Below are 18,429 nucleotides of genomic sequence, written 5' to 3'. Positions count from 1 at the left end.
CACTGTTATCACTCACTGTCGCTTTCACGTGCACCACACTTTGTGATATTTCCAACCCAGCACCTGGCATTCCTTACAGAAGTACGCTTTCTTGCACTTCGAGCAGCGCGTCTCGACTCCGTCCTCTCCACAATACCGGCAGAAACCATCCTGTCCGCCTATGACCTTGCCCAACTGAGCCAGCACCATGTTCGTCAACGCGTCACCGCGTCTTTGAATGTCGGGAGGCGACAACATGAGTTTTTCCGACATCTTCAGCCCCTCAAACTCCGACGCATACTTCGGAAGCACCTTCTGGTGGTAGTCGATACCACGCTCAAGTGCAAACAGCTCGCCACCGCCTCCGCGACCACCAATCTGTGGCAGCACCAGGTCTAACACCACTCGTGTATCCACCTCCAGGTCAGCAGCGACGGCCTTGCCCAATAGGAGGTATATCCAAGAGAGGCCGCTGTCGAAGCCAGATAGATGTTGAGTCATGTTAACCTTCGAGGGTCCCAAATCTGGCCTGGGTTCGTAGTCAACCATGAGACACGCCTCGTGAGGACGGACGCGAATTTCTCCTATAACGACGTCCGATGGAGAACAGATGAGTTCGAAGCCAGAGGAGGTACGCGCTCGAATAGATGCAGATGCTGGAAGGGCTTCAATCACACTCTGTGCGACATACGCGAGTACGTAGCCGCTGTCGAAGTCCTTGCAGCGCCAGAAGACGTCCTCAAGCTCGCGGCGGGACAGTGTGCAATTTCCTGACGCCCGCACACCTTCTAGAGCTACGAAAGTGTCCAACGTGGTCCGCTCAGGGGCTTCAGAATTGGTGCGCACGATATACGCCACGCGCTTTTGGCTAGCATTGACATGGTAATGCCATTCTAGCGGTAAGACGTGGCTTGGGAGAGTTAGGAGGGGTGTGTCACCGCAATTAATTTCTACCAGCTGGGCATTTGCAAAGCGATCTTCTGTCTGGGCATGGCAGCTAAGAATTATGGCAGCGAGATCGTGAAGGTCAAGCACAAAATTGCCGGGAAAGTTTGGACGTGGCATCGTTGTGGTTCTGGGGTGAGTATAAATAATACCGGACGCGACGCGTGTCTGGTCCCGTGACGCGCGCATTCTTCCTCGCACGCGGCTGTGCATTCTTAACTTCCACCGTCAAGTATTGCTTCTCCCGTTCGTCCAAAATAACCTCTCATCACAAGGTGGTACTGCACGCAACATGACGGACCGCTCGCCTCACTTCCCTACACATTTCTCTCCTTCGGACCTCTGCCGAACTCTTCATGTCTCGTCTGTTCGAGGCCACTCACTGTCACCTGCATGCTCCAAACGTGCCCCACACGTCATCTGATCTTCCACTATGACTTCGCTCGCATGGGTGAATGGTCGTAGAACGCCGTCTTTTACCCGTTACCTGCCCATATAAAATAGGGTATATGCGGTATTTCTGTCCTCCAAGAGCTCGAATGTTCTCTTCTCTCAGTTCCATTCTCGCTGTAGCCCTGTCTCTGTTGATTTCTCGCGTTGGCGCGCACGACAATGGCCTCGCAATCACGCCTCAGATGGGTTGGGATACGTGGAATAGGTTCGGTTGTGATATCTCGGAAGAAACCATACTAGGTGCTGCGCAGGCCATTGTTTCTTCTGGCCTTTCAAAATATGGGTACGAGTGTGAGTGCTGCAGCTCTTCTCTCGAGTTGCCATCTCTTATGCTAGTTTTCTCCAGATGTCATCATAGACGACTGTGAGTCGCACTGTATAAAACGCTGCGCTCTGGTGAGTTGATAGCGGGTGTAGGTTGGCAAGCCCCCCAGCGCAATGCGACGACTGGCGCGCCTGTACCGGATCCCAATCTGTTTCCGAACGGTATTGCATACCTTGCGGATGAGATTCATGCCATGGGTTTGAAGGTATGCGTCTAGCCTTTATAAAGGAAGGAAGATCGCATCTTATATCTTACCTAGTTTGGCATCTACAGCGATGCAGGAATGTATGTGGCCATTGAATACGTTCACCCCTGCTGAGTAACGTTGAGTTCATGCTGGTCAGGCATACCTGTGGCGGTCACATTGGTTCGCTAGGCTATGAGACTATTGATGCACAGACATACGCTGAATGGGGGGTTGACTACCTCAGAAAGTCCTTTATATACTTTCAAGGAACCTCGAACTGACTTTTCAAGCACAGAATACGATAACTGCTACAACGAAGGCCTGTTTGGCACGCCACAAATTTCATATGAGCGTTATGCGAACATGTCTTTTGCACTTAACGCGACTGGGCGTCCTATCCTCTACTCATTGTGCAACTGGGGCGAGGATAGGCCTTGGGAATTTGCTCCTGTACGTATCGCTAGTCTAGTGGCTATCTGGACTCGGGCTGACTGCAGTTCATTCCGCCAGACGATCGCCAACAGCTGGCGCATTTCTGGTGATATTTATGATGTACGCCATTGCTCTTCGTCCCTCTACTGTGACCTCGAAATGTGACCTCGAAATTGTGGCATACAGAATTACAACCGCTACGATGAGCGCTGTCCGTGCTTGTCGATGCTTGACTGCAAGCTCTCTGGATACCGTACGTTTGCGCATGCACCTTCTATTCATGTCCGCCTAGTCTTCATATATCCTCATAATGGAAATTATACAGATTGCGCTATGACACGCATAGTTGACTTCGCTGCTCCGCTTGGGCAGAAAGCTGCCGTAAACCATTGGAACGACCTCGACATGCTCGAAGTAGGCAATGGTGGAATGACGTACGACGAATATGGTGCGTTGCAAGCTACTTCCTTGCTGTGAAACATGATATAGTTGATACTGAGAAAATCGTTCTAGTCACCCATTTCTCTATGTGGAGCGTGTTGAAGAGCCCGCTCATCCTCGGCAACGATGTCACGAACATGGTACGTACCTGTGACCGCATCGCAACTGCATTGCTTGGTGACCATCTATGCTCGACATGTTGCAGACCAACGAAACACTGACGATCCTCACGAACGACGCGATCATCGCCGTCAACCAGGATCCGTCGGGTTCCGCTGCGAATCGCTTGTGGAAAGTCCCGATTGAGGCCGGCGGGGACATTTCCCTTTGGTCAGGCAGCCTCACCAACAAGTTAGCGCAGTTCTTGTTGCATGCACTGTCTGAAAAGGAAAACTAATCTGCCCACGAACGTGCACAGTACATTCGTGATTGCTCTGATGAACACTTCGCCCAACACGCAGAATGTCGACGTCCTCTTTACGGACGTGTTTATCGACCAGGTACAATTAACACCTTCATTCCCCCATATTTGACCCGCTTATCAGACACGCAGGGTGCTGCATACCAGGCCGGTACCTATGAAATTTACGACCTCTGGCAGAAGGACAGTGCAGGAAAGTGGGGGAAGGACATCGGCGCATTCACAAATTCTATCCCCAGCGTAGAAATTGGGATGCACCAAGTGAGGATCTGGAAGGCCGTCCCTGTGTCTTCGTCTGCCACGAGGAGAGACGTATCGGACCTCTAGCAGATGCCGTATAGGTGCTGAAAACTAGCAAGGCGACTTTGATTTTTATGAATGTGTGTTGAAATGGCTGAATGCTACGTCGCTATGACTCTTCACCGTTCCACTCAGCCGAGGGTGCACAATCTCTTACTGCAAGCGCGCGAGCCCAAGCAAACGCCCGCATGCGTGTGCGTGCAAACTCCGCGTGGTGCATCTGATTGCAATAGCTCAATGGCGGTTGAACGTTTGAAATCTCAGCGATAAGGCCCCGGGTTGCAAGGCGCCGTAGCAGTTCAAAAACGTCTTCAACAATGTTACACTATCGTTGACAAGTTCTCCTGTTACAGTTGATCATGAGCATTGTAGGTCAGATGTTTCAACCTGCAAGCTAAATGTTTGGTGATACCTTTGTAGATGGTGAAAGACTCCATGCCTGACGGGAAGAGTTGATCAATCTTTGAAATTGAAATTGCCTATATACCTACGCACGCCGCCAGCACTCTGTTGGTTGTCTAATGCAGTGCAACCGACATCTTCTTGTAACGCCGGAGCACAGCCTGAGGCCTGAGCGCTTGAGCCCTCCCGAACGTGCACAGAGAATCAGAAGGCTGGCTGCACATTCACTGCGCACGTTATCCGCTGTGTGTGTGCGCGATGTCAGTTACTCTTCGGAGCCGGCGACAACGCGCGCCAATCATAAGAACGAGAGCGATAAGTCGACTGACTCGAACTACTGTTGTGCTGCGTAGATCACAACCGGAAGTAATTTCCAAGCCCTGGGGATATAAGTATTTGGACCGCTCCCCTGGTGTGCAGCAACCCTGCGTTGACAATTTTTGTCAAGCATGTTAAGCGCCGGAAACGAATTTAAAGAAGTGGTATGCAGGCCTCTGAGATACGGTAAGTTTGTTTACACCAAGCGTACTTGAAGTAGCCCTCACTGATAGCTATATCCACCCGCAGATGAGATCTCAAAGGCAGTGGACGTCACAGAGGAAGCATTTCGAGACAATCCACTCGTCGACTATCTGCATAATACACCCGTGAGTATGTTCTTACATCGACTATGCAGCAAACCAATAAAGCACCGACCGCAGGATGCAAGAGATTCCCGACTGGTCAGAATCGGGAGGAAGGCGGCCAGCATGATCCAGAGCTCCCACTATGTGCGTAGTAAAGAAATGTTGGGGATCAATGGAGGTGACGGTTCTGTCATGTAGTGAGCATCGGCGAGACTTCCTTCGCAGCTGAATGAGTTAAAATAACTTGCTGGCACAGCCGCAGCCCGTTGACGTTGTTGTCTCAGCCACGCAGGGTGCTCGAGCGTACCTTACGCGTTATCCTCATGGCTATCCTCAGTGTATGTTTCAGATTGATCAACTCACGAGAGCAATGGCAGGTTAGGATCACTGCACACTCTGGAATGAAGGTTCCTTCATATTAATTCCGCTGTTTTCGTACCAGCGATTTCAGGAGACGAGAAAAAAGGGCGATGCCGCAGCGAAAGACTCGATTGGTGACCAAATTGAGGACATGTTTGCAATTGACTTACTCGCAGTGGCACCGGAGAAACAAAGGATCGGGTACGGCTCTGCGCTGGTGGGGGCTGTTACAGCGAAAGTAAGATCCCTATGTTCATCATGATATCCAGTTAGCATTGAAACCCTATGACGCACAGGCCGATGCACACTCCAAAGGTACATGGCTGATCACCAGACCTCCAACCGCGGGTTTCTACGAAAGGCTCAGTTTCACGGTGGTGGGCGAGTACACTTTGGGAGAGAGCAACCCTACGTGGACCAAGCCGCCAGTGGAGATGGTCGTTGTATGTGACATGTATGCTGTTTTAAGGAGTCTGAACGCTGATGTTGTTTCAACCTGTGACAACAGATGGTGAGAGAACCGAAATTGTTGGACATGTATTCAAACCTGGAAAAGGGCTTTTGGAACTGACTCGAGTTAGGCCATCGTGCCGGGTAACATCAGGAGAGGCGTACCACAGTCAGTGCAGTAGTGTTGTTGAAATATTACTGGTGACTTTCACCCAATCGGGCATCCACAAAGGTGCATGACGTATGATGATGGCGCGAAGCAGTGTAAGTGACAATCGATAGACTGTTTGAGGTAGTGGCAAGTCTAACTTGCAATGATCGGGCAAGAGCCGAAATTGGCTGAAGAGGGAATATTTTCGGACTCACTGCAAAGGCTGCTCGCAGAAGTATTCTTGCATACTGTTGCGGAACTCCCAAGGGAAATTCCAGGTTTTCAAAGCCGTTTTCCATGGATGCTTTTACGAGCACTCACTTGAAGGATGAAGGCCGATATGCAATCCCGACGCTCATACTTGTGCACCAGACAGCAGACCACGCCGTTCAACGAGAAGTTCGGGTTTACAGTCATCGCAGAGTGCTCGATGTGGGAGAATAATCCGACACGAACCCGCCCTCCGGTTCAACGGGCTATTGCGCACGCCATCTTGTCTGCAACATTTTCAAAGATTGATGATTGGAATTGTCAGATAGTGCGCGAACCCACATTGTTGAAGGATGCACAAGGGGAGAAAGCACAACTTGAATCTAAGTGACTGAATGCCTAACGGTAGTAGAGGTTGGATTAGGATTGGTGACTACGACTTAATGCTAATCGACTTACAGCTCGTCAGTGTGACATACTCCCACAGTTAAATATGGACATATTCATGCGTACCGGAACATCAATCCCGTCGAGCACAACAAAATTGGATATAGTAGATGGTGCGAGAACTTGTTGTGGGAGTCGCAGTTGGGTAAGAGCGTCACTGTCCTACTAACTGGCACACTGCGGAGGAAATAATGATGAGCATATCTGGGATGAGAATCATGGGTGACTCACGCCGCGAATCTTAGTACATATTGCAACACATTGCACGCAAATGCTGTGCACTTGAACGTCAGCGCCGAACTGGAGAAAGAGTGCGTCAAAAGCAAGGCGCGACCGCTGCGGCCAATGACATCGCGGATGTCAAGGTCGGGTTCACTCAGCGAGCACGAAATGACAGCGCCAATCATGGCCAGTCCCTGCGATGGAGAAGTGACTACGCACCGCAGCTCAAGACTGCGCCTCACTAGCAACTCCATTGACAGGTACCGCCGAATAGATGTGATATAAGAAGGGGCAGAAGGAGGCCGGTGTGGAGCAGAGTGGGGGCAGACACCAGCAAATCGACATGGGGAAGACAGAAGTGGGGTGCAGACCGCTGAAATATCGTGAGTCCACATCGAATAGGATGGATCCACTCATTAAGGCCTTCCTGCAGGCGAAATCCCAAGCACAGTTGATGTGAAGATGAGGGCATTTCGCGACAATCCGTTCATCAACTACATCTTCCAGCCGCCACCGGTGCGAGCCTTGTCACCCACCAAACGTCCATACTGAACGCGGACCTACCGTACTTGTTCCGTTGCAGGATGCCAGAGAGCCCCGTGTCGGCAAACTCTGTACGTTTTTCTATATCGAATGCGTCTACTACGTGAGCCAAAGGGAGGCGATCGCTATCGACGGCGGGGACGGTTATATCACATAGTGAGCTTGCGCCGTGTTGATGCACTTACTTCGCATTGACCATTCTCTCGCGCCTGTAGTGGCTCCGCCAGCAATGCACTATCACCACTCCGAAAGATGTTCCGGCGCATGTTACAAGCCGTAGTTTTCTGCTTTCTTGTCTTGATTTTCATGCTGGCAGGCACGAAGGAGCAAAGGCAGGTAAGAGATCTCTCGGTCGTCGGTGTGTTCTGCTGATCGCAGCGCCACTCCGCTGTCAGCGGCTGAAAGAAGCGCGATTAAAGAGCCACGCTGCGAAGGACGGAGCCGTTGGGGGCCAGCGAGATGACATGTTCGCGATCGACACGCTGGCAGTCTCTCCCGACAAGCAGGGCATGGGGTACGGCTCGGCGCTCCTACAAGCGGTCACAAGCCGAGTGCGTGCACCATTTTTCGGTAAACATCTCTCTGCGCACTCACCTAGCTAGAGGGAATAGGCGGATGCGCAAGCTCGACGCTCGTACTTGTCCACCAGACCGGAGACGAGGGCCTTTTATGAGAAGTTCGGATTCGCGGTGGTCGCGTCTTACACGGTGGGAGAGAACAACCCCATTTGGACCAAGTCTCCCGTGCAACAGGTTATTGTGCGTGCCGTATTATGCCTTCAACGTAGAACTAACGACTGGAATCGTCAGATGGTGCGTGAACCGAAGTCACCGAAGGATGCGCGAAGGGAGAAGCTGTCGTTCAAGTGACTGCGTGAGCGACTTGTGCTAGCGGGTGTCGAATTGTGGACCGGTACCTACTAGTCGCGAGGAACCATGCTTGAACAGCAGTGTTTGACTAACGCTCACAGCATATAACCCATTTCCGCATGTACCGGGAGCTCTACGCCATCGGATAAGACATATTTCGACGAAGCACCCAAGATGATACAATTGATCAATAATCGTACACTCAGCTCTCACAACTCAGGCGGTACATTAGATGCCCAAGAGCGACTGAAACCACGAGCGAGGCGGACACTTGCACTTGTCCCCCTCCTTGACGTCCTTCATGATCTGCAGAGGCAGAGATGATAATGATGCGTGTAAAGGAGAATGAGACTCGACGTACCGCGTCAACGTGCATGCCGCAGCCCTGTACGTGCGCAACGAAAGGTCAGCATCAGTGGGCGAAACTTCTGCGAGCGTGAGACTTACCCTCCAAGTCGTCTTGCCGCACTGGCTGCACTTCACTAGCTGGCATGCGTCCACGGGTGCAGATTGTTCAGCGAACGCCATCTGTTGCACGGGAGCAGGTCAGGTCCACAATGCACGGAACAGCAGACACGGGATAGACGCACTTGTTTGATAAAGTAGCACTTTAGAAGCGGTGTTCCGTTGTAGAACGATGTTGGTGAGATGCTGGGCGTTCGCTCATCGTCGTACTTATATCCGAATCTACAACGCAATCAGGACATGCCCGGGTATTACACGCAGAGGACGCAGCTGCAGGGCGACGACCCCGGTAATGGCAAGCAGTCGCAAAGTATCGTGTGAGCTCCGAAGCCGGGCACTCGTAAGGAGCCTCGAGTGCACGTGATCGCATACCCGCAACTTGAACAAAATGCAGATATAACCTCGCCTCCAGTGTTCCCCCACACAATCATATGTCCCCTTCGGGGTGACATACGAAAAAATTGGAACGATACAGAGAAGATTAGCATGGCCCCTGCACAAGGATGACACGCTTTCCCGGAGTGGTAGACCTACGGGTCTCAATATTTATTTTCCTCTCATTCCTTTATGCTCCATCGTATCATGGGTCAGATGTGTTCAGATCTGTCGCTCACCCAGAATACACGAACAAGTGATGCCAGGACTGATTGATGATGACGACACTGTAGAATTACAGAACCCAAATAGCAAACGACATGTGCTACAGAATGTAACAGAACGTAAGTCGTTCGAGTTCGTCTTCATTTTTACAGCTTCGCCGCTTTCACCGGCTCCTTCATCTGCGACTTGCGCAGCGCCTCCATGAACTTCTTTCCCTCCTCACTGTCCTGCAAATTCAAATGCTCAAGAACCATGCGTCCAGGAGAGCCCTTCAACCATTGCTCAAGCGAGAAGTCCTCGAACCTGGGCGCGCGGAACACTTCGAGCATCTCGAGCTCCTCATCGCCGACGTTCTCGACATAATGGCCGAGGCTCCGCGGGACGATACCGACGTCGCCCGCCTGGTACGAGAACGTGCGCGCCGTACCGCTGCCCGCGAACACGGTCACGCGCGCCCGCCCGCGGATGAAGAACGACCACTCGTCCGCGTTCGGGTGCCAGTGCAGCTCACGCAGGCCGTGCGGCGAGATTGTTACATGTGCGGCAGAGATGGTCGTCGAGACGGGGAAGTTGGAGGTGTCGGCGATGCGCACTTCGCCACCGGGTGCGCGCAGAGGGGGTTGCGCGAGCAGGCTGTGAGTGAAGCGATGCTTGGACTTGGGGAAGGAGGGCGGGATACCGGGGCGAGACGTATCGGGGGTCTGGCCGCGGAAGATGAACTTCTCTGTCAGGGAGACAAATCAACGATGGGCAGGCATGCATGATAGTGCGTGATAGTTTGGCTCACGCACCTTTGGAGGACAGCTTGTCCAGCACACTGGGGTCGACGCGGAAGTTCTTCGCAACGACCTCTTTGGGAATGTGCACAAGTAAGTCAGACAAGAGGAAAGTCTCGTCTTCGGAGAAGTTGCCGTCATCGAAGACGAGCATGAACTCGCATCCACCCTTGCCTAAGCCCTGGATAGAGTGCGGCCTCCCCGTCGGTGCGTACCAAAGATCACCCTTCTGCACGTCTGCCTCGTACGCGCCACCCTCGAGATCCAGAATGGTGAACCTGGCGCGTCCCTCGAGCATATACGCCCACTCAGCCTCGCGGTGCCAGTGGAGCTCGCGGATGGCACCCTCCTCGAGGCGCATGTTGACGCCCGCGAGCTCGGTGGAGGTGGGGAGCTCGCGGACGGTGGTCTGGCGTGCCCAGCCGCCCTCCTCGATGCGGATGTGGGAGTCGGCGAAGGACCATTTGTAGGAGGGGAGTGTGCCGTGGTCGGTGCTGGGCGGGCGGACGAGGGAGACGGCTTGCTTTTCGCGTTCCGGGTTGCGGGGACCGATTATGTCTGAGCCGAGGTTGCCTCTGCGAGGCTCCGGGGGTGGGTCCGATGGAGACATCGTGCACGTTGGGAGGTGTAAAACATTTATAGGTTATATATATGCTGTGACCGGTGAGAACTTGAAAAGTGACGTAGACATGACGCATTGGTACGATTGCGGGACCAATTCGTGAACACGTGCACCGTGACGCGTCGATCACGAGCATTATACCGAACCCTAACTTAACTTGCTCCTCCTCCACCAGTAATGGCCCGGGAAGACAACGAGGCTGCAATTCCTCTCGACCGTACGCAATATGATTTGTCCGACCAAGACATCGAGTTTTTCGCCTCTCAAGTTGGCATCCGTGACAGGGATGCCCTCAAGGACCATATCTTGAACATCCAAGCAGAAGCTTACGAGGTATCTATTTCCATATCACAATGGTTTTCACCTCGTAGATGCATCTTCCTCATCTCTTAGGTGTACCCTTATCCGTGCATTCGTCTTCTATCATTTGCCAAGTGAGTATCATAACTATTCTATGTGTTCTACCGTAGAACTCAATGCACGCATTTCACTCTTCTAGGCTAAGAATATCATTCTGGCTCGATTACCAGCAGCTTCTTAAGCTCGGGAAGGAGCGTAAAGGCGCCATCTTCCTCGAAATGGGTTGCTGCGGTAAGTTTCGTTAATTGGTGGGCTGATCCAAGCAGGACTAGCTGAGCTCTTGGGCGTGCATTTCTAGTCGGAACTGATCCGCGAAAGGTCGCTGCAGATGGGTTCCCTGCCGAGAACATAATCGCATCTGATATCGAACCAGGTAAGTCAGCTATTTATTGTGCGCCAGATGTTCAACTATGACTGTCAGGTTTCTGGGAACTGGGCCACAAATTGTTCAAATCTACCCCGGAGACGTTTCCAGCGCGGTTCGTCCCAGGAGACGCACTCGACCAATCGTTCCTCCAAGTGGTTCCTCCCTTCTATTCCCCCCCAAATACCGCGGTTCCAGCACTGTCTTCTTTAACGACCCTGACCCCCCTCGCAGGACACGTCTCCGCCATCCATTCGGCATTATTCTTTCACCTCTTCGATGAGGCCCAGCAACTGCAACTCGCCCGTGCGCTCGCAGGGCTTCTCTCGCCAGAACCGGGGTCCCTCCTCTTCGGCGCGCATGGAGGGCGCGTGCAGAAGGGGCTTGGCTCGCCGATATCGCGGGGGAGGCGCATGTTCTGCCACTCCCCGGAGAGCTGGGCGGAGCTGTGGAACGGTCAGGTGTTCCGTAAGGGCACGGTGGAGGTCAACAGTCGGCTGGTGGAGGTGAGCTTGCCCACTACAGAGGGGGAAGAATTTACGTTGTTGGTCTGGTCCGTTGTAAGACTATAGACACGTTCTGGTTAGAGACGGATATCCAGAGGCACGAAAGTTGAAGCAGTTCATCTAGTTCTGGTGTCTGTCTGAGATCAGTCGCCGGCTCGGCACATGTTCCGCAGTCCTGCCTCGCAGTACAGCGAGCTCTCGAGGTAACTAATTGTATCGTTGGGACTACGACATCCATATCCAGAGAACGATGACCACCGTGAACGATTCGGTCCAGCTCGGCGGTGATTTGGACGCAGTCGGGGAGCTTCTCCGAGCAGAGGAGAGCTACTACTCCCTCAACGACGAAGAGCTCGCGTTCTTGAAGTCGCAGACGGGAATCCAGGATGAAGATGCGCTGAAGGCGCATATAATCAAGGTCCGAGCACTGGCATTTGCGGTATGTGGTCATTCGGAATGAACATCCTAGTATGAGACCCGATCTCGAACTCTGAGTGCAGGTCTTCCCGTACGTATGTATCCGTCGCTTCATGTTTACCAAGTATGTTGTATTTTGCCAAGACAAGTCATCTTGAACGCGGCACAATCGATGTCTTTGCAGGCTCAAGATCTCCTGCATGCCCAAGTACGATCGTCTCTTGAAGCTCGGGCGTGAACGCACGGGCGCGATCTTCCTCGACATCGGCTGTTGTTGTGGGTGCCAACTTACCTCGGGAGTTGGAAAGCACTTACAAGTATTTGGCCCTCGACGACGCAGTCGGGAACGATGTGAGGAAGGCTGTTGCCGACGGTTTTCCCATCGAGAACGTGATCGCGTCTGATCTTGAGCAAGGTAAGCCAATTATTTCTCCTTAGTGCGCGCCATATCTCACCCCAGACACAACAGAATTCTGGAACCTTGGTCACACGTTGTTCAACTCTACGCAGGATACATTCCCAGTGCCCTTCGTCCATGGCGATGCCTTGGACCAAGCGTTCCTTCCCGTATCACCCCCGCTGCGGTTCCCTGCAGAAACACCTGCGCCAGCGCTCTCCTCCCTCACTTCTCTCGCACCTCTACATGGACGCGTTTCCGCCATCCACGCCTCTGCGCTCTTCCACCTCTTCCTCGAGTCTCCGCAGGCGCAGCTTGCACGCGCGCTCGGGGGTCTCCTCTCGCCCGTCCCCGGCTCCATCATCTTTGGCGCGCACGCCGGGATGCCGACCCCATGTGCATTGGAAGAGTCAGACAGCGCTCGGAAGAAGCACTATTTCTGTCACTCCCCGCAGAGCTGGACAGGGCTGTGGGAGGAGGTGTTTGGGAAGGGTGCAGTAAAGGTGGAGGCCCAGTTAGACCCGGCGAATATCGTGCCGACGGCGGATAATAGGCCTGGAAGGTATACGCTGGTCTGGTCCGTAACGCGGGTGTGAGTGAGGTGTAGCAGGTGCATAGAAGATGTCGTTCAACGTTGGTAATGTATTCGCAGTCTCGCTGCACACGTATCAATCATAAGTAACACTGTCATATTTTACGTGATGTGTCGAACCAGCAGGAGGTCTGTGCATTGGATTTCGATTATCTGAAAGAGGCGGTTAACATCCCGACAGAGAGATACGTGACCTGGTTGCATAGATCGGCACTGGAACGCAAAACAAGCCAGTCCATATAATGGAGAATCAAAATACAGGTGGTGACTATCCCGTATTGAGACAAGAATTCCGCAGGGACACTAGCATCCCGATTTAATTCGTCAGGCCCCTCATGCAGGTTGATTCTGCGCCGCATAAAAAGTACGTGACGAATCTACGCTGAATGGATATACAATTTCTCTCCGAGCTGCAGAGATCGGAACGAGGATACGCACACCAAAAAAAAATTCAGAGTATATATCGCCTCCAAGAAGCTAGTGTCTACCGGTGGTGACTTGGTGATCTGCGTGTAGGTCACGCCCAGATATTGAACGCGTCGCGTCGCGATCACGTGTTGGGACGTGCGCGTGAACGGTCACGGTCACGATGTTTGAGCGCTTCTGTTATCTGTTTCCTTAAGTCTGCTAGCCGTAGAACCAGCAGTCTCTCAAAGTCGGAGTTGCCCTCGTATACACACCTGTGTACATATGTCTCTCCATTTTCTGTATTCCAAGTTCCTTGCAGCTTCCACTTTTCATTAGAGCAGCACGATTCAGAACTTGTCCTCGTAGTAAGCCTATTGTACTGCTGATCCGGTGCCACTGACTCTCCAGTGGTTCTTGCTGAATGTTCTGACCACTGAAACTGTTTCACCTACGCATCAGCATCCTGTTGGCTTGGCCCTGCACGCTCGGTATTATAATTTCCTCGTTGATGCATAAGTCAATGCCGTTACTTACTGTGCACCCCCACCAAGCCATCGCAGCTGCTGCTCGCCGACGACAGGTGCCCTCCGATAATTTGGTATGTTCCATGCCAGGTGCGTGTCATAAACTGTGACCGCTACTTGACCTTGTATGAGTACCTGACGCGAGAGCAGCTCATTACCACGTCACTTGCAGTGGTCTCGCCCGGTTGCATCGTACAATTGAGTCGACATGGACCAAGCAAGAGCAGATAGCATCTTCTCAGCTGTGCCGGAGAAGGCTCCCCTAGACGATAGCTTCTACAACCTCAATCCGCAGGAACGCGTTTGTCAAGGTCTGTACTCATCTTAAACATGACAGGTCCACCAGCTCCTGAAGCTCGGCAAGGAGCGCAAAGGTGCGATCTTCCTCGACATCGGCTGCTGCTGTAAGTGGTATTTTGGAAGTTTGCCATAAACTCGCGCGTCTATGGTACTGACGTATAGTATTTTAGTCGCAAACGACATCAGGAAAGCAGTCATCAATGACTACCCGGTAGAGAATGCGATCGCATCCGACCTCGAAGCTGGTACGTGTAGCTTGAACGAAGCTTGATTATGCCTGGAAGACTCTCATCTCGTCAGATTTCTGGCGATTGGGCCACCAACTGTTCAAGTCCACAGCAGAGACGTTCTCTGTGCGGTTCGTTCCAGGAGATGCACTCGACGCCAACTTCTTGAAACAAGTGCCGCCGTTCTACACTCCCGAGACCCCGAGACCTGACTTGCATTCACCACGCTGACGCCTCTTCTCAGACACGTCTCTGCAATTCACGCTTCGTCATTGTCCACCTCTTCAATGAGGGGCAACAGCTGCGGCTTGCACGATCGTTGGCGGGGCTGCTCTCACCTGAACCGGGATCCGCGATCTTTGGTGTGCAGGGTGGTTTGGTTGAGAAGGGCTTCACAGAGGTGCCACATGTGGACCCCCCTTTCGGCCACATGTTCAGTCATTCTCCTGGGAGTTGGACTGAACTGTCAGAAGGGTCCATACACGATATTTGCTGTGGTCTATTTTGTGATCTCGTACTTGTGTACATGTGCAGGTATTGTAGAAAACGAGTAAACGAGTAAATTTAACTGACTACGGACTGTCCCTGCTTAAATGGTGCACGTGATTTTGATGACGTCAGGTGTGATCAGCATGCTTAGATAAGTATGGGTGCCCAACTTGGAGATGCTGAGTCCAATCCTGCGGCATAACAGAGCCCATCGCCGTCGCCGTCGACCACCACCAGCCTCCCGCCGTCATCTGCCATCATGCCCGCGCACGCACCGGCACCACCTGTGCTCTGCTCCTTCACCTCCTCCGCTGCTCTGGGCGATGCACTTGCTCACTTCATCATCAAAGCCCAGAAAGAGTCCATCGAAAAGAAGGGCAGATTCACCATCGCTATATCTGGCGGATCTCTCCCTAAGCAGCTCAATGCACTCATCGGAAAGTCAGGTCTGAAATGGGACAAATGGTACGCAGCATCAACCCCTCTATCTTCCGTGGTCTCGCACTCACGCCCCACAGGCAAGTTTACTATGCGGACGAACGAGTCGTTCCTCTGGACCATCCTGATTCAAATCATCACCTCTGCTCCACCGAACTCTGGAACAAGGTACCCGTTCCGAAGTCCCACATCCACACTATCGACTTCTCGCTCGCCGATGACCTCGAGGAGCTCAGCGATGCGTACGAGAAAGAGCTCATCCACGAGTTTGCACAGAAGGACTCCGCCCGCTTCCCCATCTTCGATCTCATCCTGCTCGGTGTCGGCCCTGACGGGCACACTGCGTCCCTTTTTCCCGGCCACGAACTCCTGAGCGAGGAGGATCGTTGGGTTGCGCCTATTGAGGACAGTCCCAAGCCCCCGCCGAAGCGCATCACCTTCACGTTCCCCGTCCTTAACCACGCCTACCGCGTCGCCTTCGTAGCTTCTGGCGCGGGCAAGGCTGAGATACTCAAAAAAGTGTTGGACAAGCCTGAAAATGGTTTACCTGCGTCGAGGGTCCGGCCTGCCAGCCCCGGTCAGCTGTACTGGTTTGTCGATGATGCTGCCGTGGCAGGGGTTGAGTACCCTAGGACGCCGTACAAACTGTAGGGCACCTCATGTGAAGGTCAATCGGGCACGCGTTTTCAGGGAGAAGTGATTTAAAAGGTGTACTAGCAGGATATTGTTTGTGCTGTAGGATAGTGGCAAATATTGGGCGGGAGTACATGAGGCTGTATAGCACCCTGCATTGATAATCAGGACTTGTTTTACTTTTTCCTCCTGCCACTGTATTCGATTGCGCTTCAACCCTCCCTATCTTATATCCACCGTGCTCTTATTCAGTTAACGTGTTGTTCATTCACAAGTCAGCCATCTCGCCCCGACAAAGTGGTCTGAGTATGCAAGTACAACGCCTTAACTTGCTGCCTTCAGGCGAAATATATGTATGCATAGATTACTGCTGGTGAATATCGTCGAAGATCTGTCTCGATCCTGAACATCATCCAGTGAGCTGACAAGCCAGTTCACTATCGACAGTAACTACGGCAGCCTCTCCTCTCCTCCCATACCTGCATCTGTATTCTCGCTCACACTCGCGCCCATCTCTGGGAACACCGTCAGGAGGATAAGGTCCAGGATAAACAGCATGAGGTGCGCGTTACACTCTCGCGAAGATAGCGGGGCGAGCGCAGCATCGATTGTGTGTGAACGTGCAGTGGGGGTTGGGCCAAGTAAGACCACAAGAGGGCCTACAACAGTATACGGTCTCGTTAGTTCCCTTGTCACCGAGGCATATACTACGACGAAGAGCACATATGAGAAACTCACCGGGCACAGACGCCAGAAGACGCCGCCCAAGCTCTTCGCGCAGGGCTGTCTGTTCCTCAGGTGTAGGGTCCACTGGCGGCGGTATAGGCCAGCCTTCTGGGAAGAGGGCGCGGCGCGCAATGCGCACGATATCGGTTACGCGATCAACGGAGAGCACATGGGTATACAGGAGGTAGGGTAAAAGACGTGATAAGAACGGGGACAGTGCCGTCAGGGGTAACGATAGGGTATACGCCAGTGCGAGCGCGGTAGACCTTGACGACGTACCTGGCCCAGCGCTGGATGTGGAGGGTGGAGTGGGTGGCGGAAAGAGGATGGTGAGCAAGAGTGCGAGTGGAGGGTGGGTGTAATCTGATGGTGAGGGTGGGTGTGTCGGTATTGCGTGCGACGAGCCGGAGAATGAGGCCGCGGACGGTGTGGACGCGCTTGAAGTGCTCCTCGATATTGGGTCATGCGGAATTGCGGAGACAGGAGGGGGTTGGCTCAGACGTGGAAGTGTAAGAGGGGATGTAAAACTCGCTGGTGATAGTGAGCTCTTCAGACCACCAGGTACCTCGGAAGAGGCTACCGTGGGAGCCTCAGTCGTGACATCTCGCTCCGTTCGTGGTGTAGAATCAGGAGTGGCGTCCGGAGACTGCTGATGGGGAAATCTCGTGGTGCTCACGTTGACCCTTCTGATCGTGTCCCTTGTTTGCCTATACGCGTGGATGAGCGCCAGGCATGCACCGGAGAACGATTGAATAGCAGAGAGGAAAAAGATGGCAAGTGATTGAAAAGAGAGTGCACGGCGTTGTGGGGTTTGGTTGAGCCTTAAAGATGCGTGACGAGGCGTATCTGAATTCTGCCGGACACAGGTCAGTAATCTCGACTGCGGAAGGCAGGAAGGAGGTCGGCGAACAGGGACAGGGCTACGTCATGATGTGGTGAGTAGAACATCATTATTTCAGAATAATATATACACTTTTGCAGCGAGGAATATATACAACCCGGTTAATACAGCGACTAGCGACTCGCCCTGCCCGATAAAGTTGTCCAAACCGAACACAGAGTAGTGATAACCAGACACGTACCTCTGATAATGCATCCTTCTCCGGGCCTATTAGATCCAGGATAAGTTTATGGATGAACCACGGCTCAGTGATTCTCGGCACGACGCTGCTCAACAGCACCTTCACGACAATTTCGCGGAAAACATAACGCTCGGCATCCGACTCATAGTCGTCAGGCGGTAGACATTCCTTCAACAAGAAGTCAATAGCTTGGCGGACATATACCTCATCAATTAGGCCATTGACAGATATCGCCATGTGCGGCTGTAACTGGTGGAAAAGCTGTGGGAGCGTGGCTGCTCCCCCTGACGCATACGATGTATGGAGCTTGGACTGCGCATTGCGGAAGTCAATCCAATGTTGTGTGAGAAGCGTGGGCAGGTCGCGGAAGACAAGAGGGGCAAGATCAGCGGAAATGAGTCGCGCCTCAAGAGCGCGCGCGAGAGCCGTCAGGACGCGGGTTATTGCAGGGAGAAATTCCTTGTCGTAACGCGTGATCTTCGTCCACCATGGATTCACAAACGCACGAAGTGCAAGAGCGATGCAGTCATACAATTCAGCATTTAGGACCGGTGCAGCAGAGGGCGATGCGAGGAGAGCAGGAAGGTCGGCGTCCGGAGGGAGCTGGGGGAAAAGTAGACGTCTGGAGAGGGGAACTGGCTTGGACGACTTCGAGGATGGCTTTAATGATGAGCTCTCGCCGACTGATGAGGATACGGACTGGATAGAACGAGCAGACTGACGTGGGCGGGACGAGGCTG

General features: G+C 52.9%; 11 protein-coding genes across 11 annotated transcripts; 6 read left to right on the top strand and 5 right to left on the bottom strand.

Annotated features, from left to right (window-relative positions):
* Positions 1 to 24: 24 nt before the first annotated feature.
* SCP_0110540 (hypothetical protein) lies at positions 25 to 1,044 on the bottom strand (the record flags this gene model as incomplete). The annotated part of the gene is made up of 1 exon (XM_027753283.1): positions 25 to 1,044. The coding sequence occupies one exon, from the start codon at positions 1,042 to 1,044 to the stop codon at positions 25 to 27; it is 1,020 nt and encodes a 339-aa protein (XP_027609084.1).
* A 419-nt stretch (positions 1,045 to 1,463) lies between these two features.
* Positions 1,464 to 3,510, top strand: SCP_0110530 (Alpha-galactosidase; the record flags this gene model as incomplete). Its single annotated transcript, XM_027753282.1, has 13 exons — positions 1,464 to 1,668; positions 1,724 to 1,741; positions 1,795 to 1,907; positions 1,962 to 1,987; positions 2,047 to 2,069; positions 2,185 to 2,339; positions 2,400 to 2,441; positions 2,508 to 2,574; positions 2,647 to 2,769; positions 2,835 to 2,902; positions 2,968 to 3,113; positions 3,181 to 3,262; positions 3,316 to 3,510. The coding sequence occupies 13 exons, from the start codon at positions 1,464 to 1,466 to the stop codon at positions 3,508 to 3,510; spliced, it is 1,263 nt and encodes a 420-aa protein (XP_027609083.1).
* Positions 3,511 to 4,334: 824 nt separating this feature from the next.
* On the top strand, positions 4,335 to 5,442 carry SCP_0110520 (hypothetical protein; the record flags this gene model as incomplete). The annotated part of the gene is made up of 7 exons (XM_027753281.1): positions 4,335 to 4,389; positions 4,453 to 4,532; positions 4,587 to 4,708; positions 4,768 to 4,888; positions 4,954 to 5,109; positions 5,168 to 5,314; positions 5,380 to 5,442. The coding sequence occupies 7 exons, from the start codon at positions 4,335 to 4,337 to the stop codon at positions 5,440 to 5,442; spliced, it is 744 nt and encodes a 247-aa protein (XP_027609082.1).
* Positions 5,443 to 6,102: 660 nt separating this feature from the next.
* SCP_0110510 (hypothetical protein) lies at positions 6,103 to 7,093 on the bottom strand (the record flags this gene model as incomplete). The annotated part of the gene is made up of 5 exons (XM_027753280.1): positions 6,103 to 6,136; positions 6,196 to 6,306; positions 6,361 to 6,403; positions 6,916 to 7,019; positions 7,080 to 7,093. 5 exons carry the CDS (start codon positions 7,091 to 7,093, stop codon positions 6,103 to 6,105), a joined length of 306 nt encoding a protein of 101 aa, XP_027609081.1.
* Positions 7,094 to 7,991: 898 nt separating this feature from the next.
* SCP_0110500 (hypothetical protein) lies at positions 7,992 to 8,659 on the bottom strand (the record flags this gene model as incomplete). Its single annotated transcript, XM_027753279.1, has 6 exons — positions 7,992 to 8,069; positions 8,125 to 8,148; positions 8,211 to 8,291; positions 8,354 to 8,450; positions 8,503 to 8,550; positions 8,601 to 8,659. 6 exons carry the CDS (start codon positions 8,657 to 8,659, stop codon positions 7,992 to 7,994), a joined length of 387 nt encoding a protein of 128 aa, XP_027609080.1.
* Positions 8,660 to 8,974: 315 nt separating this feature from the next.
* SCP_0110490 (Probable oxalate) lies at positions 8,975 to 10,214 on the bottom strand (the record flags this gene model as incomplete). Its single annotated transcript, XM_027753278.1, has 2 exons — positions 8,975 to 9,552; positions 9,620 to 10,214. The coding sequence occupies 2 exons, from the start codon at positions 10,212 to 10,214 to the stop codon at positions 8,975 to 8,977; spliced, it is 1,173 nt and encodes a 390-aa protein (XP_027609079.1).
* A 189-nt stretch (positions 10,215 to 10,403) lies between these two features.
* Positions 10,404 to 11,522, top strand: SCP_0110480 (hypothetical protein; the record flags this gene model as incomplete). The annotated part of the gene is made up of 5 exons (XM_027753277.1): positions 10,404 to 10,559; positions 10,620 to 10,660; positions 10,726 to 10,817; positions 10,885 to 10,959; positions 11,008 to 11,522. The coding sequence occupies 5 exons, from the start codon at positions 10,404 to 10,406 to the stop codon at positions 11,520 to 11,522; spliced, it is 879 nt and encodes a 292-aa protein (XP_027609078.1).
* A 184-nt stretch (positions 11,523 to 11,706) lies between these two features.
* Positions 11,707 to 12,866, top strand: SCP_0110470 (Methyltransferase ausD; the record flags this gene model as incomplete). The annotated part of the gene is made up of 5 exons (XM_027753276.1): positions 11,707 to 11,895; positions 11,957 to 11,997; positions 12,058 to 12,149; positions 12,214 to 12,288; positions 12,343 to 12,866. 5 exons carry the CDS (start codon positions 11,707 to 11,709, stop codon positions 12,864 to 12,866), a joined length of 921 nt encoding a protein of 306 aa, XP_027609077.1.
* A 1,136-nt stretch (positions 12,867 to 14,002) lies between these two features.
* Positions 14,003 to 14,552, top strand: SCP_0110460 (hypothetical protein; the record flags this gene model as incomplete). The annotated part of the gene is made up of 4 exons (XM_027753275.1): positions 14,003 to 14,095; positions 14,141 to 14,198; positions 14,265 to 14,339; positions 14,395 to 14,552. The coding sequence occupies 4 exons, from the start codon at positions 14,003 to 14,005 to the stop codon at positions 14,550 to 14,552; spliced, it is 384 nt and encodes a 127-aa protein (XP_027609076.1).
* Positions 14,553 to 15,069: 517 nt separating this feature from the next.
* On the top strand, positions 15,070 to 15,899 carry SCP_0110450 (Probable 6-phosphogluconolactonase; the record flags this gene model as incomplete). Its single annotated transcript, XM_027753274.1, has 2 exons — positions 15,070 to 15,275; positions 15,329 to 15,899. 2 exons carry the CDS (start codon positions 15,070 to 15,072, stop codon positions 15,897 to 15,899), a joined length of 777 nt encoding a protein of 258 aa, XP_027609075.1.
* A 432-nt stretch (positions 15,900 to 16,331) lies between these two features.
* Positions 16,332 to 17,926, bottom strand: SCP_0110440 (predicted protein; the record flags this gene model as incomplete). Its single annotated transcript, XM_027753273.1, has 3 exons — positions 16,332 to 16,540; positions 16,620 to 17,460; positions 17,690 to 17,926. The coding sequence occupies 3 exons, from the start codon at positions 17,924 to 17,926 to the stop codon at positions 16,332 to 16,334; spliced, it is 1,287 nt and encodes a 428-aa protein (XP_027609074.1).
* Between the last annotated feature and the right edge of the window lie 503 nt (positions 17,927 to 18,429).

The sequence above is a fragment of the Sparassis crispa genome, assembly GCF_003851025.1.
Source record: "Sparassis crispa DNA, contig_000000F, whole genome shotgun sequence".
Classification (NCBI taxonomy): domain Eukaryota; kingdom Fungi; phylum Basidiomycota; class Agaricomycetes; order Polyporales; family Sparassidaceae; genus Sparassis; species Sparassis crispa.
Note: the sequence above shows the minus strand (reverse complement) of the source record. Positions and strands in the feature narration are given on the sequence as shown.